Genomic DNA, 15,609 nt, shown 5'->3' on the forward strand with positions numbered 1-15,609 from the left:
ATTACCCAAAAGCTTGGTCATATGGCACATGCGGAGGAAAGAAAAGATATATTTTCCATGTTTTGAACAGATAGCTGATTTTGGTGTTACCTAAGTCAATTCACTAATCATTGGCACAATTAAATCTTGCAGAGGTCGTCAGCATCATTGTCAGAGTTGTTCATTTTTAGCTGTTTCTCTATTAGGACAAAATTTAGACGCTACAGGCCATATCCTTGTAAAAGCGTCTGTAATTGAGGGGTAATGAGGTAAGTTTTGTTTGTATTTTTTGCCTAAGAAATTTGTGGCAGTCTGTTGTCTAAATCAACTTAATAACTTTTCACTTGTTATCACAAGAATGACTTGGACGTTTATTCAGCATAAGCTTTTCAAGTTTTTTCTAGAAGGGATATGGAAGATTAATGCTAGCATACAGAACTGAATCTAAAGATGGATATATAAATGTTGAAATCTTTTTGCATGCTAATGCTCTAATATGAAGTTATGTATTCTTCATGTTTGTGTGAAGTGTAATTGAAGTGAAAAGCTTAATCACACCACTCAGAAAAAGCCGAGGTTGAATCAAGATGCCATTTGCCTCTGTTATGTGAAAGTTTTGACTTATTATTTTACAATTTTCTTATTAGGGAGGGACACAAAACATTAGCTGATGTTAAATATTTACTCATCTAAACAGTGTCTTCTCTTTGCTACGTGAATGGGCCTAATGTGACGTACAGACTTATTATAACCCTTGGAATATATATATATAAAAGATAAAAGTCTACCTAGTAACCCGGCTAGGTACTTAGCTACAAACCTGAGGCAAAACCCTTTTTTAAGTCCATTGAATCTCAGAGCTTTTGTGTGTCTTATAATAAATATTCCATAGGTTTTATATGGAGGTGGCTACATGACAGAACTATATTTGTACACATGTCGCATCATGATTTTTCCTCCCAATAGCACACAAACAGGTTGGCGTAGGAGAGTGGCATACCAGTTCCATGGCCAAATTATGGCCAAGAGCAAAGTCAGCCAGCCTGTTGCACAACATACAGCTGGACATAACGTGCTTGATTTCAGTGGCTGCTACACAACCTGGGCCAGCTGGATCCTCCTCTCTACCAACAGGTTTTCTAATTCCACAGATGGGTGTTATCCTTAAAACCCACTCTCCACTCCCGAAATCATCTCAGCCTCAACCTACAGTAACCTGATGTCCCCACGCTCTTCACCTAACAGTTTCCTCTCCTTCCATCATATCACCTCTGAAGAACTTATCTTCACTGTTCACTCTTAGTGATCTTCTCTAGTATTTTTTACTCTATGTAAGAGCAAGGAATGCCAATTTCATCGCGTGTATGAAATCTGCTCCAGAAAAAAGCAATAAGAATAATGCTCTTATCATCAAATCTGACAAATTGTTCACTGTAAAATGAAGTTGAAAATAGAAATAAGAGACCATAACAGGAAACACACATGTACACTTTAACTAAGCAGCCAGAAATTTTAAGAGATACTGGCAGATTTGGATAGGAATTCAATTCTGAGACAGCTACTCTCTTAGACACAAGGTATTCATTCCACAGAAACTTGTACATAAAATAGTAGCTTTTATACATCCTCATATCTCATGTTGGCAACTGTGTGGAATGCTAAGCATACTAACAATAGCTCACACAGTAGATCTGCCCACTCATGAGTCTTGTTCTGAAGAACAGCCCACAAACTAAAAATAGACTGCAATTAATATTCTGTTGAAGTCTATTTCATAAAAATGAGAATTAAGATGGTGACACTCATGAAATATGTAATTAAGGTTGTATCACAATACATATCACTACTTATTTGTGGTCCTTTGTAACATTTTGTGATTTATTCAACAATATATAGGTAAACTTGTCTGTAGCACTCAGGACTTCACAAATGGACACAAGTAAACATAAGATGATACAGTAAATCCAAGAACTAATCTTGACCAGGAAATTTTTTATGCTATTATTTGAAAATGTCAAATTGGCAACTATAATTTTCTGTTTCTATTTTATGTGTTTACATGTTTATTGAAACAGAAGTTGTCTTTTCAATTTTATATAGGCTCAGAGGAAGGAACCGTGCAAGTTATTTCAGTGGGCAACAAAGGACCTTCATAACTTGGCAGCTAATGACAACAGCATATTTCTCTGATACTGACGTGAGTATATAATGATAAGAAATGACCTTTGGACCTCATTACTTCATGAACCAAAATTTTGTTAAATTTTGTGTGTAAATCAGACCCTTAAGTCATTATTACATACAGACCATGAGGAAACATCAGACAGACATGGGGACAGCTGCAATAAATACATAGAAATAACCATCAACGGAACTGAAAATCATGTCAGAAACTGTAAATGAAAATATGGCACTTGCAAATTAAAATTTAAAAATGAGATATTGGACTTCAAATAATCTATATGATTGCAGTTAATGCTAGAAATGTTAGAAACTTCAGAAATGGATTACATTTCTGCAGAGACTTGCAAAGTTTTGTATTTAGGTATATATACTTCCTATCTTATAAAGATATAACATAAATAGTTATGTCTGTTGATGATTCAACTACAATAAAAAAAGGAGAGACAAAGTAGTGCAGTTATCACAAAAAGTATTGATTTGTCTAAATATTTGGATTTCCCGAGACTGCATATTGAAAAGAAGTCTTATTAAACTTACCAAGTGTTGAAGTTGAGTAACATTTTATCATTATGTAATTGCTGATTTTGATGATGAAAGTGTCAGAAAGTTAACGTATTTTGCATACATCCATTAGTTCAAGTCATGCAGAATAGTATTCTGAGACAGCTACTCTCTTAGACACAAGGTATTCATTCCACAGAAACTTGTACATAAGATAGTAGCTTTTATACATCCTCATATCTCATGTTGGCAACTGTGTGGAATGTCGAGCATACTAACAATAGCCCCACAGTAGATCTGCCCACTCATGAGTCTTGTTCTGAAGAACAGCCCACAGGCTAAAAATAGACTGCATTTAATATTCTGTTGAAGTCTATTTAATAAAAATGAGCATTCAGATGGTGACACTCATGAAATATGTAATTAAGGTTGTATCACAATACATATCACTACTTATTTGTGGTCCTTTGTAACATTTTGTGATTTATTCAGTGTTTTTTCCCCATTCACACATGTCAGCTGGGAAAGTCAATGTAGTGGCTGGTATAAGAACCAGGGATACTGTGTTCTGGCAGAAGAAAGCAAGGCTGTGAAAACGTTAATGGAACAGTCATCTAGAGCACTGGGTCATGGAAGGCTTAATGGATAAGATGTAAATGAGAAGTGAATTGCTATTAGATGAGTTATGGGAACTTGAGACCTGAGGTGGCTGTCAGTATAAAAGGCTAGAAGTGATTTTACATTGTTGATACACGAGATAAATTATTTCACACTTGACTCTCTCTTTGACAGAATAGGTCTTTCCAGAACCAATGCAAGTAGTGCACATAGTGTTAAAAAGGTGTACAAAATGAGACTTACTATGAGTACTGGTACTGTCATAGGGATAAGAGCTGCGAGGAAAAGAAAGTAGTTTGAAAGGAGCAGGGAGTATGACTAGGATACTGCTGATTTATTTCTAACCTTGTAAAATATTACTAGTAACTTGAGGTGTACCCTGGTGTTGGTGACAACTGTCTGTTGTGATGTAGGAAAAAACCATTCTTCTTCTTTGATGATGTTGATTATGTTTAAGCCTGAATGTTTGCTTAACAACATAAATGTACTGTTAAAACACCCAGCCAGTGCACTGATAATTTGACATATTTATATGACATGACTAATTTCAATGTTCACTGGTTGTACAGTGAAAACTACTACATTTTTACATTCATGAACTATGCTGTTTTACAGTTATGCTCATTTGAGTTGGCTACTGCAAGCTCCTTACCAGTATTTATTATTGTAATTCATCAAAAATTAAAAATTGGACAAGTTGGCGATTAGAGGAACTTACATACATTGACTGCATTTGTCTCTAACAGTGAGAATGTGCCATTATGCCAAATATGGTCAAAGTTAAATTACCAAAGTAAAATTCTGTACCATTGTAAGGGAAAAAATTGGAACAAAAAATTTTCAATTTAAGTAACACTATTTTTGAATTAATGCTGAAAACATCAGTTAAATGATTCAAGAAGCTTACACACATACAGTTTAGAAGTAATGATTTATACGCTTTATTCAGATAAGTCCATTGTGAAGAGGAACTGATTTGGCAGTTCTTCCAAATTAATTTACATGAGTTTTCTGTGCTAACGTAGTCAAAAAGTCCATGCTTCCTCAACAAACACACCTGTCTTCATTATATATGCCCACCTCAGATAAGATTTCAATTAAATCCAATAAATTTTATCTCCCTTCAATATTTTGGAATACTTCACACACTCTTGGCAATTCTTATCTCAGTAGAAAGCTGGATTCATGCTAAAATTCCAATCTGTATTGAATATTCATGCTTTTATTACATGCATATACTATGTAGTGTCCATACCATTGAGCACACATCACAGATTCCCATCTTATAATGTTGATCACGTGTAACTCAAAAACCAACATTGTCATTCTGTGCAATGAAAATACCTGCATTATTGTTAACTGAGTGATATTCCAACGAAAATTACAGATGAAGAAAGAAGTATTTTAGGACAAATTCTCTTTAAGTTGTAGCTTAATACTGAGCAGAAAGTTTGGCAACTTTGTTTTGCATCTTGGTTGACATTATTTCACTCTTGTCTTCTGTCTTCAGTAATAATTCAAACATGGTCAGATGTTCTAGGCCAATTCTTAATGCAGCTCTGTTTCTGTGTAATGGTCTGCAATGGCAGTGTTTACAAATTGTACTTTTTTGTCCTGGTATACATATGAAATTACTCAATCCGTTATAGTACTATATTTGTTTCTTTCTGTACATGTATTTTTTTCTGTGGTTGTAACTGGGTATGATAACTGTGTACAACAAGAAGTAAATATTTAATGCCACCTTTTCTCTGATGTTATTAATTTGGAGATCACATTTGTGAACTCTTTTAAGATTTAACAATTATGAAAAGGATAGATTGCTACTCACCATAAAGATGACATGTTGAGTTGCAGACAGGCACAGTGGAAAGTCTGGCAGTCATGTGTTTAAGATATGCCTGCTTGTGTGAATGTATATGTTTTACTTTCTTTTCTGAAGTAGTCTTTGGCCAAAAGCTCATTGTGTAATATTCTGTGCAGACGGGCACAGTGGAAAGTCTGGCAGTCATGTGCGTAAGGTATGCCTGCTTGTGTGAATGTATATGTTTTACTTTCTTTTCTGAAGTAGTTTTTGGCCAAAAGCTCAGTGTGTGATATTCTTTTTATTGTGGCTGTCTGGAACTCAATCTGTCATCTTTATGATGAGTAGCAATCTATCCTTTTCGTAATTGTTGATGTACCAACCTGGAATTACCATTATTTTATTTTAAGATTTTATATTGTAACTGGTGTGAAGATGCTGTTCGTTATAGTGCTCAGCAAGCAATACATTGATGTAATGAGATCTTTTCTTGAGGAACTTTAGCTGTATTTGAAAATCAAGTACATTAGATTTTGCTTACTCTGTTGCTTTCATGGTGATCATGCTCCATTGCAGTGGGAGAAAGAGGGGAAATGAATAAAGGAAAATGACTTTTATACTGAGTCTTGCACGTTTTGAGGTTCAGGTTTAAGTTTGATAGGGTATTCAGACTCATCTATTTCTCCAACACTGAGGGTACCAAACAAGCTGCTTGTTCAGATACTCTGGATTTTTATTCCTTCTAATGATTTCTCTTGTTTCTGCTCCCTCTGAAACTTGTTGCACCCATTGCTCTCATTGATTGCTATCTTCTGTATAACGAGCTACCTAGGTATTTTTTAAACCTAAAATGGTATCCCGCACACCTGTTATCATTAATTGGAATAAATGGTAATCACAAAATAAAATAAACTTCTCACACTTTAAAAGGACAACATAGTATAGTGATATCTGGCCAAATGTAGATGGAAAATCTTTGGCACTGGAAGAATAATAAAAGCTATTATCTTACTTATAGTCTGTTTTGATTATTGTCCATTTTACATTATTGTTGACTTTTCCTCATTGACAAAGACCACAAGACCTTTCAGAAAATTCAAAACTAGTAATCTGGAAATTTTAAATTAATATAAGACACGTTTCATATTTAGTTTAGACCACTTTAATTGGAAATTTTAGACACCAAAAACTGGGAGGGCTATCTCTAATATTAATTAAATTTTGTTTAATACTCAAAGAATTAGTTACACTTTCTATGATATAAAACCTAAAAAAATGTACCCCTCGCTCCACTCATTTTACACAAATCAAGAGTATACTTCATGACCATTTATGAAAAGTAGTACATTAATTTATTATCAGCACTTTTTTTCTACTTGCTAATTGCGCTACATTTTGACTCAGTCCACAGATCCTCTTTGACACATCTCCAATGCCTCTTCTTATTCTTTCAATAGCCTGGCCCATTCCTGATAGCTCCATATCTCCCAGCTAATCGATCTTGTCCGTCATGTCCGCCCCGATAGTTGAGTGGTCAGCGTGACAGATTGCTGTCTTGGGTCGGGGATTTTCTCCGCTCAGGGACTGGGTGTTGTGTTGTCCTCATCATCATTTCATCCCCATCCAGAAATATGAAGTTGCTCTCCAGTGGCAAAAATGGTAGTTACCCAGGTGTGTCTTATAAACTTACTATTCTAATTATTAGAGGGAAAATTTAAATAAACTGAAAAGTTTGAAGACATTGGGGAACATAATAGAAGACAGGGGCAAGAAAGATAAGGAGGCTAGTGAAAGGGGTAGGCAAGCCCATGATTTCAAGCAGAGTGTAAGAAGCCTGGTCTAGAGGAAGCATTTACTACCAAAATGCAGACAAGTTTTATACTAAGTATATTATGTTCCAATACTTGTGTGCATCAGAAAATGAGTAATGAAGAAAAGGTAGGTGGTATTTCAAAGAAGCAGAATAGAACTTACTAGAAATGATAGAGTAAGTTATGAGATGGTGAGAGTAGTAGTGAAAGAGAAGCCCATGAAAGAGACCATAGAGGACAAGATTAAGATGGTATGAGCATGTTAAAAGTGTAGGAATTGGCAGGATATGGAGACAGGTGCATGAAATGACAACAGGATGCAACAAACCCAGCCACATCCTGGAAACTGTAGAAGGTGTTGATTATGATGATGATGATGCTACATTCTTAAAATGCAAACTCATTGATAATTTTGTGTGTTAAGTCTTCCTTAAACATTCACAAATTCTTCAATGGTTGGTTGTAATAGCCAAGAAACTAGCAAATGTCTGAATGATGGATTTAATGAAAGCAGATGTAAGCATTAAACCTGTAAATATTAGAGGTTTAAATTTAATTCATGTACATAATTTTACTGTTTATTGACTGAGGATCATTAAAATTAATGAAACTCAAGTTTTTCTAATTAAATTTTTGTAGTGTGTTTATCTGACATGTTCCGCACCCAGGAGGATTCCCTCTTTTATGGGTCTATGGAATGAATAATTAATCTAATCTAATCTAATCAATAACATAATATCACCAGCTATTCATAATATTCGTTTTTCATAGTCATCAGTGTATTTAAGATTTTCTTCAAATAATATTAGAATTCTAAACTCAATAAATTTGTTAATCTGTGTTACGTAATAGAAGTGTAACTGTTAAGCTTTGTTTTCTCCTTACTACCTTATGTTTATATAGTTAACTGTGTTTAATAAGATGTAATGATGAGTGCCACTGAAATGCAACTTCTCTTCAAGTATGCTATGCTTCTATACTGTTGTTCACAAATTAAAATTCTGTGTCAATACAAAAACTCTTTAGCAGATAAGAAACATACTTTTTTAGAAAAAACTGATATTATAGTGACTATGGCTTCATGCACATACCATATAACTCTTAAGAGAAGACATAAGTTTCATATTGGAGATGTCTTTCAGTAATTGTGTCTGTAACTGCTTGTTTAATTTTCCAACATCTAAGAAACATTTTTTGAAAAGATGTATACTAAATGAAGACTTTCTTGCATGTGCACAGAGGGGCATACAGAAACTTCTGAGTAATGGGACATATGTTGCCGCATACCCACTGCATGATGGACTGTACAAATCTAAGACAGTTAAGCAAGACAGCTGTAAGAGAGAGGTGAGTACCTATGACATTCAAAGGCTGTTCATAGTTGTAGGTGTATATGTCTGTAATTTATTGTTGGCAGCATTGTTCATTGCAAGATACTGATTACATACATTAGATTAATTGACATTGTGCATCAATAGTTGGATATTACCTGAGAATAGTGGAGGTTTTTCATTGGACTTGTTTTTACATCCCTCAACATATCACACTATGCGTTAAGACATACTTGTAATATACTAAACATTAGAACAATAAAAATATTTTGTGAATGTGTTAGCTTGATTTATGTGTGTCAACCAAGGATATGTCTATTGTGTGAGCATAAAGACTCATATAATTATGTCTCTTGTACAGTATTATCTGTCATTGTACACAGGAAAAATTCTGTCTTAGTAGATACTAGTGTTAATATCAGTTTTTTGTGACTTCTTACTACAATAATACATCAGTTCTTAGTGTATTAGACTACTAAAAGATCTATAAACCCATAATGCATAATGATGACACAAGTATTTTGATATTTAACTGCAACTCATCACTAAAATGTATAGTCAGGGGAATAATACAAAAACTGTTACTAAGAAATTCCAAACAGATAAAAATGACTGACAGCTACCAAAAATAGAGATTAATGAGTACCCACTAAATGAAACTCTTTGTGTGAAATCCCTAAGCACCTAAATGGATATATGGATAAGTTAACAAAAATCTCTTTTCTGCTTGCTTTGCACCTAGGGCTTCTTCAAGTTCTATTCATGTGTGGAGTTTGTTCTAGGTGGCATGGAGAAGGTAATTGTGTTTGAGATACCTCATTATGTTTAAGCTCAGTATATGTTCTGTGATACTGTAACAGATTGAAGTTAAATACACTCCTGGAAATTGAAATAAGAACACCGTGAATTCATTGTCCCAGGAAGGGGAAACTTTATTGACACATTCCTGGGGTCAGATACATCACATGATCACACTGACAGAACCACAGACACATAGACACAGGCAACAGAGCATGCACAATGTCGGCACTAGTACAGTGTATATCCACCTTTCGCAGCAATGCAGGCTGCTATTCTCCCATGGAGTTGAGCGTAGAGATGCTGGATGTAGTCCTGTGGAACGGCTTGCCATGCCATTTCCACCTGGCGCCTCAGTTGGACCAGCGTTTGTGCTGGACGTGCAGACCGCGTGAGACGACGCTTTATCCAGTCCCAAACATGCTCAATGGGGGACAGATCCGGAGATCTTGCTGGCCAGGGTAGTTGACTCACACCTTCTAGAGCACGTTGGGTGGCACGGGATACATGCAGACATGCATTGTCCTGTTGGAACAGCAAGTTCCCTTGCCGGTCTAGGAATGGTAGAACGATGGGTTCGATGACGGTTTGGATGTACCGTGCACTATTCAGTGTCCCCTCGACGATCACCAGTGGTGTACGGCCAGTGTAGGAGATCGCTCCCCACACCATGATGCTGGGTGTTGGCCCTGTGTGCCTCGGTCGTATGCAGTCCCGATTGTGGCGCTCACCTGCACGGCGCCAAACATGCATACGACCATCATTGGCACCAAGGCAGAAGTGACTCTCATCGTTGAAGACGACACGTCTCCATTCGTCCCTCCATTCACGCCTGTCGCGACACCACTGGAGGCGGGCTGCACGATGTTGGGGCGTGAGCGGAAGACGGCCTAACGGTGTGCGGGACCGTAGTCCAGCTTCATGGAGATGGTTGCGAATGGTCCTCGCCGATACCCCAGGAGCAACAGTGTCCCTAAATTGCTGGGAAGTGGCGGTGCGGTCCCCTACGGCACTGCGTAGGATCCTACGGTCTTGGCGTGCATCCGTGCGTCGCTGCGGTCCGGTCCCAGGTCGACGGGCACGTGCACCTTCCGCCGACCACTGGCGACAACATCGATGTACTGTGGAGACCTCACGCCCCACGTGTTGAGCAATTCGGCGGTACGTCCACCCGGCCTCCTGCATGCCCACTATACGCCCTCGCTCAAAGTCCGTCAACTGCACATACGGTTCACGTCCATGCTGTCGCGGCATGCTACCAGTGTTTAAGACTGCGATGGAGCTCCGTATGCCACGGCAAACTGGCTGACACTGACGGCGGCGGTGCACAAATGCTGCGCAGCTAGCGCCATTCGACGGCCAACACCGCGGTTCCTGGTGTGTCCGCTGTGCCGTGCGTGTGATCATTGCTTGTACAGCCCTCTCGCAGTGTCCGGAGCAAGTATGGTGGGTCTGACACACCGGTGTCAATGTGTTCTTTTTTCCATTTCCAGGAGTGTATATTCGGTGGTAGTTTTGTGAATCACTTCTACTACCTTTCATGTAGATGGATGTGATCTCCACTTTGTTCCAGCTACTGGGCACAGTTACCTGTCAGTGGTATTACCAAAACACCAAAATTGATTCTTCGTGTGAGGTTTCTGCCACTATGTTTTGAACCTGTGACACATAAGAATGTGTGCAATTTGCTGCATTCTGATGTCCACTCTTAAGTCACCCTCCCAGTTTATCCAAGCAATTTTACGTCACCTGCTATTGCTCTATGGTTGTGTCTGTTAGCTTTCAGAACATTTTTCCACAGATTTTGGAAATAATCAAACCCTAATTTTCTGAAATGGTAATAATTTGAACCATATCTCTTTCATCTTTATTCAGTTGTTGTTTCAGCATCTTATAACCTTTAGTTTGTTTCCTATGTACATCATGTTCCATTTCACTCAGAAAACATATCCAGCTTTGTTGTTTTATTTTTCTTGTCTCTCCTTCAATCGCTGCTGTGTGTCACTCATACTTGATATAGTCTTCTTGTTTGTTTTATTGGAGATGTTTCAGGTAGGCCTGTTTCTCACATTTTGTATTTTGAATATGAACATTTATTCAAACAATGGAAAATCTAAGATGGATCAACAGTATGAAATAAGATGATTGCAGCTCATCACTGAGCAGCAGACAGGCACATTGAAAGAAGACTGTTAGATTTTATAAACTATCATACAGAATCCTTCTTCAGATGTAGAAAAATACACACCCATTTATATGTACATGACTCAAACACACAACCACTGTCATATTCAAGAACTCTAAAGCCTGACAAGCTAACCTCAGCTGGGAGGTGTAGCGGAGGTACAGAAGAGGCATGATGTGGGGAGGAATGGTAACATGGTAGGAGTGGGGAAAGGTGCTTTAGTGCTGCCTATGGCAGTGTGTGAGAGTGTGGTGGAGATGGCAACTGGATGGTGGGCTGCTAGATGCAGCATTGGAAGAGCTGTGCTGGAGGAGGCAGAAGGTGTGTGTGTGTCTGGAGTATGAGCAGGGAAAGGGATATATGATGGTGAGGGACTGAAACTAATGAAGGAAGGTGAGTTATGTGTGTGGTGAGTACATATTGAACCTACTTTGTGTTGCTGTTATTCCATCCTACGTTTTTACTCAGTTATTTAATCTAGGAAGTTTACAGCATAAAAAAATGTTGCTAAGACTTGCCATATGGTGTAACAAAAATAAAGTAATAATGAGAAACTATCCTTCAACACCTCAGACTGCGTGGCTGCCCTGCACAGCAGGAAATGTTTTGGTATAGGTTTTAGAGTGACTACTTGTTGTGTAATCTGTAATGCTATGGAATCTTTTATGAACACTTTGGAGATATTTTATTCAAATTTTATTTATATTATTTCTGAATTGTATTTAAAATTGCTTTGGTGAGGGTAATTTTCATCGGAACTTGGGAATAAAACTAGCGAATCACGCCATATGTGGTGCTACATTTTTATATGAGTTATTGTGACTTTAATGGATTTTGGGTCGATTAAGTACCAAAATTGGTTGCATTTTATTTTATTTGGTATTATATTGTTGCAGGAGAAGCTGAGTAGCACAGTTGCTGTAGTGTAGTGGATATGATACTAGACTGTTGCATGGAGGGTCATGAGTTCAAAACTCACCTGAACTGTAAAATTTTAATTTTTATATTCTGTTCTAATACATTCTAGAAGTATCCACAAATGGCAAGAATTATTGTACTGAAATGTTCTGTAGTTATATATATACCGTAAGTGTTCTGACTGGATGCAGTTCGCTCTGTGCTCTTGTATGTGCAAGTGCTGAATAAACCTTCGTTAAGAGAAGTTAGTGTTCCTCATTCATCTACTTACACCTTCTTCTACATGACATTATTCTGGTGGAGGTGCTGGGTATTGGAACTTGTGATACTGAATATTATCAACAACACAGTGGCTCCCATCAGACCACAACAGAGTCACTGTTTACGTGGCGAGAATCCTGAGTTAGAGCCATATTCAGCAGATCGCAATCTATCAGAGACAGAAGAAGAAGAGGACATTACAATGACAGCAACTGTGTGCCACCACATGAGACATCCTTCCAGGTTCTCTGGTGACGATGGCCAAGATCCAAACAAGTGGCTGGACTGAAGGTATATGAGCGTATAGCCAAATTTAACAAATGGGATGATGCCGTGTGTTTGGCTAACGTATTTTTCTATTTGGAGGGTCCTGCCAAGCAATGGTATGAGAACAACGAGGCGAAGTTCACAAGCTGGGAAGTATTCCAGGTGGAACTGCGCAAGTATTTTGGCGACACACAATGACAGAAGTGAAAGGCTGAAGATAAATTAAAGTGCGGGGTACAGCGTCCAGGAGAAACGACAGATGTCTTGGAGCTGTGTAAAATAGTGGATCCTAGAATGAAGGAGGAAGATAAGGTTGTACATCTCATGAAGGGTGTTGCTGAGGACATATATCAAGTCCTACTCCTGAAGGAGCAGACAACTTCATAAAATGGTGCCAGTATATCAAGACAATGCATCAAAAAAGAATTACACACAAGAAGTTTGAACAGCTTCCAAATGTCGTGTTGATGTCTGTGATGGAGGAAGAAACTGATTTCACAAGTGTTCTTCGTCAGATAATGAGAGAAGAAGTTCAGAGGAACCTGTTTGGGCATCAAGGAAGAATGACGTCTGGAGGACCCAGGATAACAAACTAGTATGTTTCCACTGCAGACCTTGGGACATGTGGTGCCCTATTGTCGAGAAAGGCAGCAGATACTTGATGATACCCGTGCCAGACGACAGCAGACTGAACTTAGCCGACGCCAACTCCCTGATGACAAAGATGAACAAGAAGTTGTGGGTGCAGGATGATGTAGGTGACTAACGCCGCTAACTAACTGCTGGAGAGGACACTGCCCAACACACCAATCAAGGTCTCCATCACCATTTAGAAGCTCCAGCCAATCACCTAGCCTCTGCAACTAGTAAAACTAAAGGGTGTGGTGAGGCCGCTGAAGAGAAAAATCCTGCACCATTGATCACTACAAAAATGATAGGAAACAACTTTGATATCCTCATGGATGGCTGACCAGCTCAAGCTCTTGTGGACTCTGGAGCATCATATTCAGTCATTTCAGAGAAGTACTGTCGCCAGTTGTAGAAAACCGTATTCGTCGACAGCAAAACATCTCTGCTGAAGGTGGCTAATGTGAAATATGTAAAACCTACAGAAAGATGTACCATTTGTGTGGGTATAAGTGGCCATACACAGCCCTTAGAATTCATCATCTTACAAGAGTGTAGTCATGACATCATTCTTGGATGGGGCTTTTCAAAAACTTCTCATGCAATTATAGATTGTGCTCACTCGAAGATTATGCTAGACAAGTTGAGATACTGTGGACAGGAAGATGCGTTTCCAAGTGCGTGAAGACTATGTGTGCTGGTTGAAGTGATCATTCCAGCACTCAGCACTAGAAAGGTAACTGTCATGAGTCATGCCATGCATCAACCCATGGATCTCGTAGTGGAATGTAAGAGAAGCATACCACTGAAGAATAACTTGGTCGTCCCAGTCTCTGTCATCTCATTTAAAAATGGATTCGGTGAATTGTGGATAGTTAACTGTTGCTGAGACCTGCAGATTCTTCCAAGACGCATATGCATAACAAACACTGAGCCGTTAACTGCAGAACAGCTGAGAATCATAGAAACCTCCCATGCCGAGTTTGTGGGCATAATTAGTGCTACCATCATGAGACAAGATCTTCTAGCTCACCAGATCTCAGTAAGGAACAACAGAAGAAGCTGCTTACCATTCTTCAAGAGTCAAGTGCTTCAATCCACAGGTGAAGAGCAAATTAGACAAACCAATGGTGAACCACCGGATTAGCACTGGAGACCATCAACCAATAAGCCAGAGAGCATACCGTGTGCCAGCAACAGAACATCAAATAATTCGTGACGAGGTAGTGAAAATGATGAAGAAAGACATCATCCAGCCTTCGCAGAACCCGTGGTCATCACCAGTGGTTTTAATCAGAAAGAAGGATGGCAGTTGGTGCTTTTGTGTTGATTACAGAAAGTTTAATAAGGTAACTGAAAAGGACATTTACCCTCTTCCACGAATTGACATTACACTAGATTGTCTGAAAGGGGCTAAGTATTTCTCAACCATGGACATGTACTTGGGATACTGGCAAATTGAAGTAGCTGAGGCTGATTGTGAGAAAAGTGCATTCATCATTCCTGAGGGCCTGTATGAGTTTAAGGTAATGCCATTTGGTTTGTGTAATGCACCAGCAACTTTTGAACGGATGATGGATAATATTCTAAGTCACCTGAAGTGGATGATGTGTCTTTGTTACTTATACAGGGTGGTCCACTGATAGTGACCAGGCCAAATATCTCACGAAATAAGCATCAAATGAAAAAACTACAAAGAACAAAACTCATCTAGCTTGAAGGGGGAAACCAGATGGCGCTATGGTTGGCCCGCTAGATGGCACTGCCATAGGTCAAACGGATATCAACTGCATTTTTTAAAATAGGAATTCCCATTTTTTATTACATATTCTTCCAATATGTAAAGAAATATGAATGTTTTAGTTGGACCACTTTTTTCGCTTTGTGATAGATGACACTGTAATAGTCACAAATGAATAAGTACATGGTATCACGTAACATACTGCCAGTGCGGACGGTATTTGCTTCGTGATACATAACCTGTGTTAAAATGGAACGTTTACCAATTGTGAAAAAGGTTGATATCGTGTTGATGTATGGCTATTGTGATCAAAATGCCCAATGGGCGTGTGCTATGTATGCTGCTTGGTATCCTGGATTACATCATCCAAGTGTCTGGACCGTTCGCCGGATAATTACATTATTTAAGGGAACAGGAAGCGTTCAGCCACATGTGAAATGTCAGCCATGACTTTCAACAAATAATGATGCCCAAGTAGGTGTTTTAGCTACTGTCATGGCTAATCCGCACATCAGTAGCAGACAATTTGCGCGAGAATCGAGAATCTCAAAAATGTCGGTGTTGAGAATGCTACATCAACATCA

The 15,609-nt window shown here is 38.5% G+C and overlaps 1 protein-coding gene across 2 annotated transcripts in view; it reads left to right on the plus strand.

Annotated features, from left to right (window-relative positions):
• LOC126203809 (anoctamin-5-like) overlaps positions 1–15,609 on the plus strand; it is a 288,957-nt gene that overhangs the window by 78,213 nt on the left and 195,135 nt on the right. For both annotated transcript variants that reach the window (XM_049938177.1, XM_049938176.1), the window contains exons 5-6: positions 2,080–2,176; positions 8,137–8,244. In XM_049938177.1, coding sequence (XP_049794134.1) covers positions 2,080–2,176; positions 8,137–8,244 — 205 coding nt within the window. The remainder of the gene's footprint in view (positions 1–2,079; positions 2,177–8,136; positions 8,245–15,609) is intronic.

The sequence above is a fragment of the Schistocerca nitens genome, chromosome 9 (genome assembly GCF_023898315.1).
Source record: "Schistocerca nitens isolate TAMUIC-IGC-003100 chromosome 9, iqSchNite1.1, whole genome shotgun sequence".
NCBI lineage: Eukaryota > Metazoa > Arthropoda > Insecta > Orthoptera > Acrididae > Schistocerca > Schistocerca nitens.